Raw genomic sequence first — 13,885 nt, 5'->3', positions numbered from 1 at the left:
CGAGCCGACTCACCTCCAGGTAACTCCTGCGCCCTGGCTTTGTTTCTGTTGTGGTCATTTGACAGCTTTTTTGTTTCTGTTTAGTCACTAAGTCGTATCTGACTCTGCAACCACATGGACTGTAGCTCACCAGGCTTCCCTGTCCTTCAGTATCTTCCAGACTTGGCTCAAATTCATGTCCATTGAGTCAGTGATTCTATCTAACTGTCTCATCCTCTGTCGCCCCCTTCTGCTGCTGGTGAGTCAGCTCTTTGCATCAGGTGGCCAAAGTATTGAAGCTTCAGCTTTAGTATCAGTCCTTCCAGTGAATATTCATGGTTGATTTCCTTTAGGATTGACTGGTTTGATCTCCTTGCTGTCCAAGGGACTCTCAAGAGTCTTCTCTAGCACCACGGTTCGAAAGCATCAGTTCTTCAGTGCTCAGCCTTCTTTATGGTCCAGCTTTCACATCCGTACATGACTGTTCGAGAATGGACTGACCCAAACCTAAGGTCAAGGGAGAGCTCCTGGGACTTTAGAGAGGCTTGGAGAGGATGAAGGACCTTCCTGCATGAGATGAAAGCCATTTTCCTCCACTTCCTTCTGACTACCACCATCCCAGGCCATCCCTGCCTTGAAGACCTTGAACTTGCATCCAGAAGCAGAAGCAGAGTGTTGGTCTGCTACCTCACACCACGTGCACAGAACTGAATCTACTCTCCATGATGACATGTGAACCCACATGGTGTGCTGACATGGACCTTACATATTATTCCTTCGCAGTTTCCTTGTTCTGTGAAAGTGCCCTGCCCCATCCATTGACTCACAGGATATTATTATCATTTCTGAGTTGATCATTTTCAAAGCTCTAAATCAGAAAATAGAAGACTTCATCTGCATGATGATTTTTCTTTTCTCACCAGAGCAAGTTCTAACCATGAGGACATCATATTCTTGCTTCTGAAGGGAATAAACTTTTAAAAATAAATACGTGATTGTCACAGTTATACAATGAATTAAAAAAAAAAAACTTTAAGCAGGTGATAATCAGCAGTTGTGGAGAGAAACTTGGAGGAGGGTTTTGAAATCAAAGTTGTGTGTGTGTTTGTGTGTGTGTGTGTGTGCTGAGTCAGTTCCGATGCAACCCTATGGACGGTATTCCCCCCACACAAATAACCTCACTGCAAAAGAACCTTTATGCCTGAGCTCAGAAATAGGGGTCTAACTAAAATTATTTCTCTCTTATCTGTTATGTCACAGTGGAGACATTGTTGCCTTTGAGAAGTCTACTAATTATAACCACATTCTCCAAGAAGAAGGAGCAGTGAGTGTTGAATAAAATAGATTTGCTATGATAGACCCTGAAATACTCAGTAATTGTTGAATTAGATGCAATTATTTTCCTGTGTATAACGTTATTATGGGCAGCCCTTAGCCACTCACCCCCTGATCCTCAAGGTGATGCTGGCTGATAATGAGGGAGCATCAGGTGAGGAGGAAGCTGGTGGCTGCTCTCAGTGAGCGCAGTGCCTGTGGGACACAGTTGGGGTGGCACTCCTAGCCCTCCGGGTAGGGCGGACAGTTCAGAAGACCTCTCTGTCCTCCCATGGCGTGTAGACAAGGGCCTACTGCAAACCCACATGAATGATCTGCTAAGCAAATTGAGTAGCTCAGAAGTGAATAGCTCGGTGAGAAGCTTAGGAAGGCTCAGAGTGCAGAACAAGAAAGCCAAGGAGGATATACTGACCCTGGAGCTGTGCTGCCACAGAGCAGGCCATTAGGTTGGAGAGGATGAGGGGGACTCCCCTGACCCCGGTGCAGTCCAGCAGGGCAGGCTCAACTTCCAGCTTCCCAGGAATGCTCTCACCTACTCTATTAGAATGGAAATTATTCAAAAGATGTCAGGGAAATCCTGAAGAAATCATCTGAGTACAGTCCTTCATGCAAATCAGGAGCAGCCATGCCTCCCCTTGCTCCGGGGTGGGAGTAGGGCAGGGAGGTGAGCAGCAGGATTGTTGAGTTCACTTTCTGCCGCATGGCCTTTTTCCATTCTTAATGAAAATGTTTTATATTCTGTAATCTGTTCTTCGAAAGGCAAGTCAGTGCCCCTCACTTTCCTTGTTCATTCGGCCCTGAGATTTTATATATGACTGACCATTTCTGTAATCCAGGGATAGTGACCCAGACAGGAGATGGTTTTAGTTCAAGGGCGGACAACCGTGTAGACAAGCATTGTAGAATGTGTTTATGGCATCGGGTTTTTCATAGGCAGGCTTTTTGTTGTTACTATTCAGCATCTGTGGGCTTCCCAAGTGGCACTACTGAAGAACGCACTTGCCAGTGCAAGAGATAGACGTGGGTTTGATCCCTGGGTCGGGAAGGTCCACTGTAGGAGGGCATGGCAACCCACTCCAGTATTCTTGCCTGGAGAATCCCATGGACAGAGGAGCCTGGTGGACTACAGTCCATAGGGTCCCAAGGAGTTGGACACGACTGAAGCGATTTAGCACGCACACATGCATACAGCATTTGTAATGCAAGGTCATTTTGAAATATTAAATATGTAAAATATTAAATCCTAATTGCTCTCTGGTGACTAGAGAGTATAGTCTTATAGAGGAAGGTTAGTATCATTTTCAATGAAACAAGAGGAAATAGTTGCTGGGATCAAGAAAGTGCCCAGGGGTGTGGATGAAAGATTAACCTATAGTAGCAGTGAATAATTATTATCTGACTTAAAGAAATAATCTGTGTGAAAATGGTTTTAGGGTGACAATCATTCACCGATCAAGACAGAACCCATTGGATCCCCTTTGTCTGAATTCAGGAGATGTCCATTCTGGGAGCAGGAACTGGCAAAGAAATACTCCTACCACATGGTAGGCTTGGGACTTCCCTGGTGGTCTGGTGGTTGAGAGTTTGTGCTTCCATTGCAGGGGACATGAATTTGATCCCTGTTTGGGAAGTTGCACATACTACACAGGGTGGGGAAAAAAAATTTTTTTTAACAGTAAGATTGCACACATCAGGGAGACTAATGCTCCGTGCCTTGCTGCCTAGGGCAGTAAATGGCTTCTTAGTCTGCCAGTGATCACAGTTGTACAAAATGAACTAAGATTTGCCTTCTGCCAGGCCCGTGAGGACTGTCATTCCCTCCTGGGCTGGGTGATGGTCAGGAAATTCAGGGCTTCTCCTCACACCCTATAAAAAGACTCCACCTGGGATCATGTCACATTCTAGAATGAGGGTCTCCATCACAGAGCAAGAAAGAGGTCTGTGTATTTTCTAGCAACTGGGTCTGGGGGCATATGGAAGGGGAAATTGGGCTTTAGAGGGAAAGGTGGCAAAGATCGGTGGTCTTTAGAGTGGGTGGTACAGACCCAGAAATAAATGAGTTATGGCATCAAAAACGAAGTGACTTCAATTTTAGTTGAAGTTATGCATTACTCCACATGAAATGAAAATGTCGCTCAGTCAGGTCCGACTTTTGTGACCTCGTGGACTGTACCCTACCAGGCTCCTCTGTCCATGGGATTCTGCAGGCAAGAATACTGGAGTGGGGTACCACTTCGCATAACTATCAGTAAAAACACACGGCCCCAGGAAAGAGTTTGGTTGATGCCACAGCCAGATGGTATTATTATAGGGCCTGCAATGCAGGAGACCTGGATTCAATCCTTGGGTCAGAAAGATCCCCTGGAGAAGAACATGGCAACCCACTCCAGGATTCTTGCCTGGAGAATTCCATGGACAGAGGAGCCTGGTGGCCTGGAGGCCACGGGGTTACAAAGAGTCAGAGCCAGCTGAGCCGCTGACACACAGTAGGGCCTCGGCAAGGTCTGTGAGAAGCAGGTAATTCTAGAAGTGGGCTGCCAGCCGAAACGACTCTCTGTATCCTCCTAGGTGGCCTTCCTTGCTGATGAATACTGCAACTGTTGTCAAGACATTCTGCAACGTGTGAGGAACCAAGAACTCGAGAGGGTAGGGTTTTATCTACAAAACGCAAGCATTTATGACTTGTTCTTAACCTTTCGGCTTGAAAAGACCCCTCAAGGGATGTGGAGTAGGAATTCATCGCACTAAAGTGCTTAGAATGCAGCTGTTTTATAGTCAGTGAGCTCTTGAAGGTGATATTTTTATTCAGTTTAATCATCTGGAAATTTTCCAAGGTGCTCATATGGATAATTTTACGCTTTAAATATAAACTCAGCTATTTTTAGATCCTAATTCCAGCTGATCTGGAATAAAGTACTGATGGCCCAGTGGTAAAGAATCTGCCTGCCAATGCAGGAGACGCAAGAAACATGGGTTCTATTCCTGGGTCGGGAAGATCCCCTGGAAAAGGAAATGGCAACCCACTCCAGTATTTTTGCCTGGGAAAACCCATGGACAGAGGAGCCTGGTGGGCTACAGCCCATGGATTCCCAAAGAGTTGGACACAATTTAGCGACTAAAGAACAACAACTTTATTTACCCTGGGATTCTCAGAGATGGTTTTCAGAGCTGTTATTGATACATGCTAATGCACAAGACGGAGAAGGCAATGGCACCCCACTCCAGGGCTCTTGCCTGGAAAATCCCATGGACAGAGGAGCCTGGTGGTTGCAGTCCATGGGGTCGCTAAGAGTCAGACACGACTGAGTGGCTTCACTTTCACTTTTCACTTTCATGCACTGGAAAAGGAAATGGCAACCCACTCCCGTGTTCTTGCCTGGAGAATCCCAGGGACGGGGGAGCCTTGTGGGCTGCTGTCTATGGGGTCGCTCTGAGTTGGACACGACTGAAGTGACTTAGCAGCAGCAGCAGCAATGCGCAAGAAGCAGTTTGGAGCAGGGTGCTCTGACATGGGAATCATCAAGAGTGGATTGTATTCTAGAGTTGGCCATGAAAGGCATGAAGAAATCTTTTAACCATTCTGAATTCTATCTTTTACCGTATAAAATGAAACTCCAGAGAAGCAAGTGCACATTTAAATGAAAAGTCTTCTGAGGCTTCAGTGTTCTAAGCACTTCCGCTTTGGGAGATAATATTTACTCAGCATGAAGGCATTTCATGCTTTGTAGAAAACATTGGCCTGAGGGAGGGACCAGGCTGTCTTCAGAGTGACCCCTGGCCTATTAACACCATGTTATAAACACCCCCCAAGTTGAATATCCAATCCACTTCTTCTTGTCTACGATGCTTCATCAAGTACTAACTGAATACTTACCCTGTGACCAGCACCATTTCCGGAACAAAGAGGGTATTCCCTTGGAGTCTTGAGAAGCTGATAGTCTGGTACTGAAAGGAACAATGTAAGCCAATGAGTGTGATACGGTATGGAAAGTTCTAGAACACAGTCTGATCGAACTGTTCTCGGCTCCCAAGAGAAGAAAAACAGAGACGCCTGGAGAAGTTTCCCCGGAAGAGGCCATGTTGCGGGCGAGTCTCATAGAAAAGCAGAAGTCCAACAGACGCTACATGGGGGAGAAGAGGGATTCTGGGAGGAATGCATGGTGCAGGCAGAGGCAGAGGGTGGTCACAGGCGTCACAGGACAGGAAGGTGGCTATGACCGAATTTATGATCTCACCGGCCCCGTGGGAAACCCTGACTTATTGAGAAGGTGGTGGGTTGGCAGTGACATCAGATGCCATATTATGGGAGCAGAGGGTGGGGAGGAGGCTTTGCCACAGTCAAGGTGACAAGGAAGGAGGGCTGGGTCTGGAACAGTGACAATCACGTCAGAGAGAAAGAGGGACAAATCAGAGAAATATTTCTGTAGCAGGCGAATCGGGATGGATGACTCGGAACGTGGGAGGCGGGACGAGGGGTGGGCCGAGACAGTGCTCTCTCATCCAGACCCATAAGCCCCAGAAGCCTCCAGCCTCGGAGTCAAAGGATTCCTCCTCCCTGCTCAGGCTCTTGTCTTTATCATTAAATACCAGAGTCTCTTTGGAGATGTCTTCTTTTGAAGAGAAATCTGAAGAGATTTTCAAATCCGGGGTCAGCACTCACAGCCTACACAGAAGAAACAGCTTAAGAGTCTGGGGTTCTTGGAGTACCTGGAGTCAGTACTGTGTTGCCTCAGGATATCTGAGCTGCAGAAATCTCAGAAGGCGAGAGTCTTCATGAGCAGGCAACTCAGATGGGCCACCAGGTCCACATGGGAGGAGATAAAGAAAGGGCCCTGCCATTTTGTTTCTCAACAGAAGTCTTTAAAGAAGGCTCCTGAGGCTCAGGGAAGAATGGACACATGTATACGTGGCTGAGTCCCTTTGCTGTCCACCTGAAACCATCACAGCACTATTAATTGGCTAGACGCCAATACAAAATAAAAAGTTAAAAAGATGCAGCTGGCTTTCAGGAGGTACACTCAGAATAAAGTGGCAAATACATTATGGAATTATAGGCTCTTTTACCAAGGTTTATAGCATTAACCCAGTTCATGATAAAATGCTATTTCACTTTAAAATGAATAAATATTTTGCTAATAATAAAAAGAAGTACCCTTCGTAGAATCACACTGGCTCCCTTTAGCTGGCACTGTCCTTAGTCAAAGCTATGGTTTTTCCAGTAGTCTGGTATGGATGTGAGAGCTGGACTATAAAGAAAGCTGAGTGCCAAAAAATTGATGCTTTTAAACTGTGGTGTTGGAAAAGACTCTTGAGAGTCCCTTGGACAACAAGGAGATCCAACCAGTCCATCCTGATGGAAATAAGTCCTGAATATTCATCAGAAGGACTGATGCTAAAGCTGAAACTCCAATACTTTGGCCACCTGATGCAAAGAGCTAAGTCATTTGAAAAGACCCTGAATCTGGGAAAGATTGAAGGCAGGAGGAGAAGGGGACGACAGAGGATGAGATGGTTGAATGGCATCACCGACTCTATGGAGATGAGTTTGAGTAAGCTCCAGGAGTTGGTGATGGACAGGGAAGCCTGGCGTGCTGCAGTCTGCAAAGAGTTGGACACGACTGAGTGACTGAACTGAACTGAACTGTCGAAGGTGAATTCCAACGTGATGTCAAGGAGGAGGCAATATATCTTCGGTTATATATGGTTACATGTCTTCTTGAGCTGAAAATAATTGAAGGGGTCAGTCAGTCACTGAAAATGCATTCTGAACTCTGGTTTGTGCCCCAGGGCCCGATCTTCGTCCTACTGTAATCAGTAGAGCCCCCTTGTTATCATAATCAGCCTTCATTCTAGAAAACTGCCTCAGGACCAGTCTTCCACCCACCCAGCAGGTGCCCTCTGATGGATGTAAAATCACTTCTAAAATACAGCTTGGGAGACCTTCCTTAGTGCTCCAGTGGCAGACTCTGTGCTCCCCAGGCGGGGGGCCTGGGTTCCATCCCTGGTCAGGGAGCTAGATCCCACAAGGCACACTAAGAGTTCGCATGAAAGTGAAAGTGTTAGTCGCTCGGTCATGTCTGACCCTTCGAGACCCCATGGGCTGTAGCCCGCCAGGCTCCTCTGTCTGTGGGATTCTCCAGGCAAGAATACTGGAGTGGGTTGCCATTCCCTTCTCCAGCGGACCTTCCAGACCCAGGAATTGAACTTGGGTCTGCTGCACTGTAGGGGATTCTCTAACATCTGAGCCACCAGGAAGCCCTAAGAGTTCATATGCTGCAGCTGAAAGATCCTGTGTGCCACAACTGAGACCTGGAGCAGGTCTTAGTTATATTATAGATAAATTTATTATTTATTAATAAATATCATTTATAAAGCATTTATTTATTAATAAATAATGAGATTTACTTACTTAGATAAACATTTTTAAAAGTAAAATACGATACATTAAATACAGCTTGGAAAAGCCGACAGGCAAAGCTTTCCATGGGTTGGAATGAAATTCATCCAGTTACCGTTCAGGGTTGATGAACTGCCTGTGGGGGACTGGTCTCACCAGGCACAAAAGCAGGGCTCAGAGCTATGTTCTGTCCCTCACGTCAGGTGGAGGACTTGCTGATGTCCTTCTGGAAGTCTCTGCAGCAAGACACAGTGATGCTCCTGTCGCTGCCCGACGTGTGCCGGCTCCTTAAGTGCTACGACGTGCAGCTGTACAAGGTAGGCTGTTCCTTCCAGGTGCTGGCTTGTGTCCTGTCCAGAAGTTGGGACCCCGTGCTGGGGGCTTCCCAGGTGGTGCTGCTGGTACAAACCCGCCTGCCAGTGCGGGAGACGCAGGAGAGGTGGGGTTGATCCCTGGGTTCAGGAAGATCTCCTGGAGAAGGAAATAGCAGCCCACTCCAGTACTCTTGCCTGAAAAATTCCATGGACAGAGAAGCCTGGCGGGCTACAGTCCATGGAGTTGCAGAAAAGTTAGACATGACTGAAGCGACTTAGCATGCACACACTGGGGTTAGAGCCACAGCCCTCACACTCTGGGGTGTCCATGGATCTCAGATCTTCTGAGAAATCAGTGGTGGAGCCAGTGGACCAGGAGCCTTAGATCTTTTCCTCAGACTCAGTTTTCCTTTCTGAATTCACTGAGAATCCAAGTGACCTCGTGTAGAGAAAAAGCCAGTGAGTGTGATACAGTCTGGAAAGTTCTGGAACACAGTGTGATTGCACTGTTCTGGGCGCTCAAAGGAAGAACAGAGATGCCTGGAGAGGGCTTCCCAGAGGAGGCCATGTTGCTGGCAAGTCTCGCAGGAAAGGGGAAATTCTACGGACTCAAAACGGAGGAGAACACACGTGCAGGCAGGAACACGTGGGGCAGGCAGAGGCAGAGAGTGGTCACAGGTGTCACAGGGCGGGAAGGCCGCAGTGACCGGACTTACTGCCTCACTTGCCCTGTGGGGGACTTGGGACTTCCTGAGGAGACGGTGGGTTGGCAGTGACATTGATGCCATATTATTGGAGCAGAGGGTGGGGAGAAGGCTTCGCCACAGTCAAGGTGACAGGAGAGGAAGGTTGGACTGAGAGATCCGATGACACTAGAGAGAAAGAGGGACAAATTAGAAAGAGGGACAGACACAGGGTGACCGGCCGAATTGAGTCAGAGTCCTTACTCTGATGTTTCAACAGAAGAGGACTTTTAAAAATAGGTAATTGGAGCCGTTGCTTTGGATTGTACACAGCTTCTGGGGTTTGTAGGTTTGTTTTTTGGACTCTGTGTCTAGAATGATTAATTGTGGTTTGGGAGTCAATTATATGTAATTTCTGGAGTGAAATGTGCTTTCCTTAAGCTTGTCATGAACTTTTACCTTTTATTTTATATTTTTTTTTTTAGGGAAAAAAAAATATCGGGCTTCTAAAATTTTTAACATAAAGGTTGAAAACTTGAGGCTGGGTTCAGCCCTTAAGTATTTTGGTTTGACCTCAAAACCAAAACCAGTCTCAGCCAACATTCATGTTGTGTACACTTGTGAATCTGTCCTCAATATTTTGAAATCTTTGGAAGAGTTCTGATTCCAGCCTCTGCAGCCTGCTGTCCTGCCCAGGGGGCAGCAGCCAAGACTCCGTGGTGGCTGTGTCCTTAGCTGGGTGGGGGCCCCTCTCTCGGGCTGTGGCTCGCGTGACCCCCGGCCTCTTGTGACCGGAGGCTGCCCGCACTGGCTGGCGGCCATCTGTCTTGTCATTTCTGTTGTAGGGAATTGAGGACGTTCTCCTCCATGACTTTTTGGAAGATGTTTCTATTCAGTATTTGAAATCTGTCCGGTTGTTTAGTAAGAAATTCAAGCTGTGGCTCCTCTCTGCTCTGGAGGGCTTTCCAGCCCTCTTACAGATCTCCAAACTCAAAGGTGGGTTTCCATGGAGAACGTGGGTTCTGTGAATGCAGGTGCAGCATCTAACTTTGCACGTGGGGTAGGTCGTCTCCCCTTTACTGCAGCCTGAGGCATATAGGATCTTAGTTCCCCAGCCAGGAATCAAACCCACACCCCCTGCAGTGGAAGCATGAAGTCTTACTCACTGGACTGCCAGGGAAGACCCCTCTCCCCTCTGGTGTCTCTTTGCCTTCGTGCACTGAACTGCAGTCCACAAGTCCTGGCCGCTTCGGCTTTCTCAGCTTTTCCTTTAATGCCCATAAGGGAGGCGTGTGTTGATCCATCCACACCCTCTTGCCGATTCCCCAAGCAGGGCCAAGGGGGTGGGGAGGTAGAAAAGGCAAGGGAGAGGCCAACCAGCTCTGCCATCCTTGGCTCACTGCCCACCCAAGCAGGGCCAACAAGGGTCCTGGACCCTCTGTGCTCTGCTCAGGCCCCACGAGGCTCCAAGAGTATCGCTCCCTCCTTAGAAATTCCTCCCAAGGCCCAACTTGCCCACACTCCAGGCCTCCGGACATTCACACCCACGTGGAGTGTGAACACAGGAGGCTGTTGGTCTGCTCAAGCCTGCAGCGGCCGCTCCAGGCCTTCCTGAAGCTGACTGTTGGTGTCCCTCTGACGCCGTGGTCCTCATAAACTCCAGCACACGCCCACTGGACGGACAGTGTCTTTTACGGTCCTGAAAATACCCTTGTTTCCCGCTCCTGCCTTTGTGAGGTTCTCCATCATCGCCTCTAGCTCTCCCCGCCCAGCACCACCCTTCCTGGGCAGCTCAGGCCTCTCCCGGCACCCAGCCCTCCCCACCTATTCCCCTCCGCCCTGCAAGTCCGCCTCCCTGGCACCCTGTGTGTGCCATCTCCCCCGAGGGCCCACAGAATGGGCCATGCCTTATCTTCAATCCCTGGCACCCCCAGCGCCCCTGGCTGCATTGATCCCTGTTTGACCCATTTGGAAACTCCCAGGCCCAGGGTGTGTGATCACCAGTCAGGAATGTGCCAGGAAGGGTCCCCCAGAGAGAACCGTGAGGTCTGGTGCGTGCTTGGAAAGGGGACCTAGGACAGGGGTCCAGTTTTCCGTGGCCCCTTCCCCACCTGCTCTCATCCTGCCCTCCGGCTCTCATCCCTTCCCCTCCCCAGGCTCTTCAGTAGCTTCCACACTGATGGTTCTGCCTTCAGCCTCACTCTCCTTGGTCACACAGCCCTCCCCTCCCATCACCCCAGCACCTGTGGCTATGTTGATCCCTCTTTGACCCACTTGGAAACTCACAGGCCCAGGTTGTGTGATCACCATGTCCCTGTTGTGTGGGTGGGCCACGCTTCTTCACTGCTTGACCTCTGACCCATCCCCGCCCACCTGCCCCCAGGGACCTCCAGCACCCACTGGCGCTCCCCAGAGACTCCTGACTGGTTGTGCCCAAGAAGCCCTTGTTCCTGCTGCTGTTTGTACCCCATCGGCCTTCCCCAACCCCTTGCCTGGCCAACTCCTACTTACGTGTTAAGACCCAGACTGAAGATCCACTTTCAGGTGGAGCCGCTCCTGACACTTTCTGCCCCAAGAAGCCTTCGCTCCTTTCTCCCTATGGCTCATGTTGCCGGGAGCGCTTGCCCTGCTGGTGGGAGACTGTGCCTTGGTGACCCGTCCCTAGCCGGAGCCCCTGGACAGTGGAGGTCCCTCTCCTTCCTCCAGCCGTGCAGGCACTGGAGGGAGTATCCCCATGAATGAACACATGAATGAAATGAGTGAATGAGCCCATCCAGGAGGGCGTCCCCCTCTCTCATTTTCGCATTTCTGGTCATTTCCCAAGGAGAGCATGCAAAGATGTGGAAGCTGGAGGAACTCAGAGTTCCTGGGCAAAATGGTCACCTGTACAGAGCCCACGAGGCAGGTGCTGCTGACACCATTTTTCTAGCATTGGGCGGGGGAGGGGGTTAGTCACCTTGCCCCGGAGGATCTAGAGCCATGTGGGAAAAGGCAAGGGAGGCAAGGGTACTGGGGGCCTGGCTGTGTGGGGCAGGCCGGCGGCTGTGCCATTCTGGGCAGACAGGTGTGCCAGCTGTGGGCACCACCTGTGTGCGCCTCCTCTCCCTGCCTGCTCCCTTCCCCCCACCCCTCCAGTCAGTCATGTGAACTTGAAGTCATAGGATCAGTAATGGCCATTTGTATTGTTCTTGACAGAGGTTACTGTGTTTGTCAAAAGGCTAAGAAGAAAGACATACCTTTCCAACATGGCGAAGGTAGGTTTCCTGAGTGTCCCCCGGGCCCTGTCCTGGCCCCCCACCCACCCAGGTGTGTGTTGGGGCCACCAGGTTCTGGGCTCTGACCTTCTCTGTCTTGAGTGACCACACAGCTTCACTGTTAGAGGAGGGGAGGAGAGGGGCCAGGGAAAAGGTTCTGGACTCTGTGCTGAAATCCCATGGCAGCAGATGGGGACAGAGCCTGGGACCGTCCTCTGCCCGAAAGCAGCCCCGGACAGGGAGGCGTCCAGCCAGGCCCGCCTCTGACAGTCTCCATCCTCCCAGCTCAGAACTTCTCCCCCAGACCCAGCTCCTCCAGCTGGTTCCCCCTTCTGTGCTCGAGGGCTGATGGCCATGACTTTGCAGCACAGCCTCCATCCTGACCCGCCTGCAGCAGCCACCTCAGGCTCCAGAGCCAGCCCTGCTCGGAGCCAGCCCTTCAGTATTGCCCTGGGGGTTTACTTAGCACCCAAGGGCCGGTTTCCTCTCCATAAAACTGAAGTGACCGTAGCGCCTGCTCCTGGGGCTGGGATACGGGTGACCCACCTCCCGTCCTACAGACCCTGAGTGTGGAAGGGATTGGATTGTCCCCTTGGGTGTACATGTGTGTGCTCATTCGTGTCTGACTCTGTGACTGCATGGACTGTAGCCCGCCAGGTTCCTCTGTCCATGCGATCCTCCAGGCAAGAGTACTGGAGTGGGTTTCCATTCGCCTCTCCAGGGGATCTTCCTGACGCAGGGATTGAACCCATATCTCCTGCGTCTCCTGCATCTGCAGGCTGATTCTTTACTGCTGAGCCACCAGGGAAGATCCCCTTGGACACTGGAGGCCAAATTCACTGCCCAGGGCTCCCAGGGGAAGAAAAGACATGGCTTCTGAGTCCCCTCGGCCACCCTGTAGAGTCCACCCACCTTTTGCTTTTCCAGAAACACACTTGCCTTGTAGACCCCGAGTCACCCACTGGTTCTCTCTCTGGAGCATTCAGGCTCCTTGCTGGGGGCACAGAGGATAAGGAGCTGGGAGAGGAGGCGCCACAGGCCCTGAGACCCCACACCCACCTGCCCCCAAGCAGAAGTGTTCTAAATGCTGCATTTCAGAAAGGCAGTTATAGAATGTGGGAAATTTAGACATTTTCATTGTCAGCTGGGATTCCATTTTAGTGGGCAATACCCCCAATCCAGTTTTCTTTCTCTTTGATAACTACACAATCATGGTAATTTGGAGGGGGGGGCATCAGGCCACAGTAAGATGATGAGATTTCAGTAAGTGTTGTGTGTGTCCTTTGTCTTCAGACCATGAGGATGGTGCTGAGAAACAGCAGGAGGGTCAGCGTCCTGAAGTCGGATCTATGCACCATCTTCCATCAGGGCGTTTTGGATAGTTCCCAGAAAGTCCTGCCCAGGGACCTGAGCGGCGCTGATGTCCTGGGAGAGAACACAGAGATGAAATGTAATCCTCCTTCAGCCTCTGCTTTGGGCAGTGTTTGGTATATGATCGGGGCTGGCATGGCCATCCCCAGTAAATGAATCTGATCCTTCCCTGGTGGCTCAGTGGTAAAGAATCCGTCTGCCAATGCAGGAGACACGGGTTCAATTCCTGGGTCAGGAATATCTCCTGGAGAAGGAAATGGCAACCCACTCCAGTATTCTTGGCTGGGAAATCCCATGGACAGAGGAGCCTGGCGGGCTTACAGTTCATGGGGTTGCGAAGAGTCGGACGTGACCTAGCAACTGAACAACAACAGTCCTTGATAAGTAGCCCCTCCCCTACCACTTGTCTGTCCCTTGAAGATCTCCCTGCTCCCCACTACCTGGCTGTCCCAAGTCCCAGATCCTCCCCCAGGAGACTCCCCTCCAACCAAACCAGCATCTGAAAAGCATACACCAAACCCAGTAGACCTCAGGGCTACGGAAACCCCGCCT

General features: G+C 50.2%; 1 protein-coding gene across 1 annotated transcript in view; it reads left to right on the top strand.

The window, feature by feature from the left end:
• Nucleotides 1-13,885, top strand: part of RFX8 (RFX family member 8, lacking RFX DNA binding domain) — a 47,634-nt gene that overhangs the window by 18,354 nt on the left and 15,395 nt on the right. The window contains exons 2-7 of the mRNA XM_010829863.1: nt 2,748-2,858; nt 3,883-3,936; nt 7,915-8,028; nt 9,554-9,704; nt 11,904-11,962; nt 13,256-13,412. Coding sequence (XP_010828165.1) covers nt 2,748-2,858; nt 3,883-3,936; nt 7,915-8,028; nt 9,554-9,704; nt 11,904-11,962; nt 13,256-13,412 — 646 coding nt within the window. The remainder of the gene's footprint in view (nt 1-2,747; nt 2,859-3,882; nt 3,937-7,914; nt 8,029-9,553; nt 9,705-11,903; nt 11,963-13,255; nt 13,413-13,885) is intronic.

The sequence above is a fragment of the Bison bison genome, unplaced genomic scaffold (genome assembly GCF_000754665.1).
Source record: "Bison bison bison isolate TAMUID 2011002044 unplaced genomic scaffold, Bison_UMD1.0 scf7180017864508, whole genome shotgun sequence".
In the NCBI taxonomy this organism is placed as follows: domain Eukaryota; kingdom Metazoa; phylum Chordata; class Mammalia; order Artiodactyla; family Bovidae; genus Bison; species Bison bison.
Note: the sequence above shows the minus strand (reverse complement) of the source record. Positions and strands in the feature narration are given on the sequence as shown.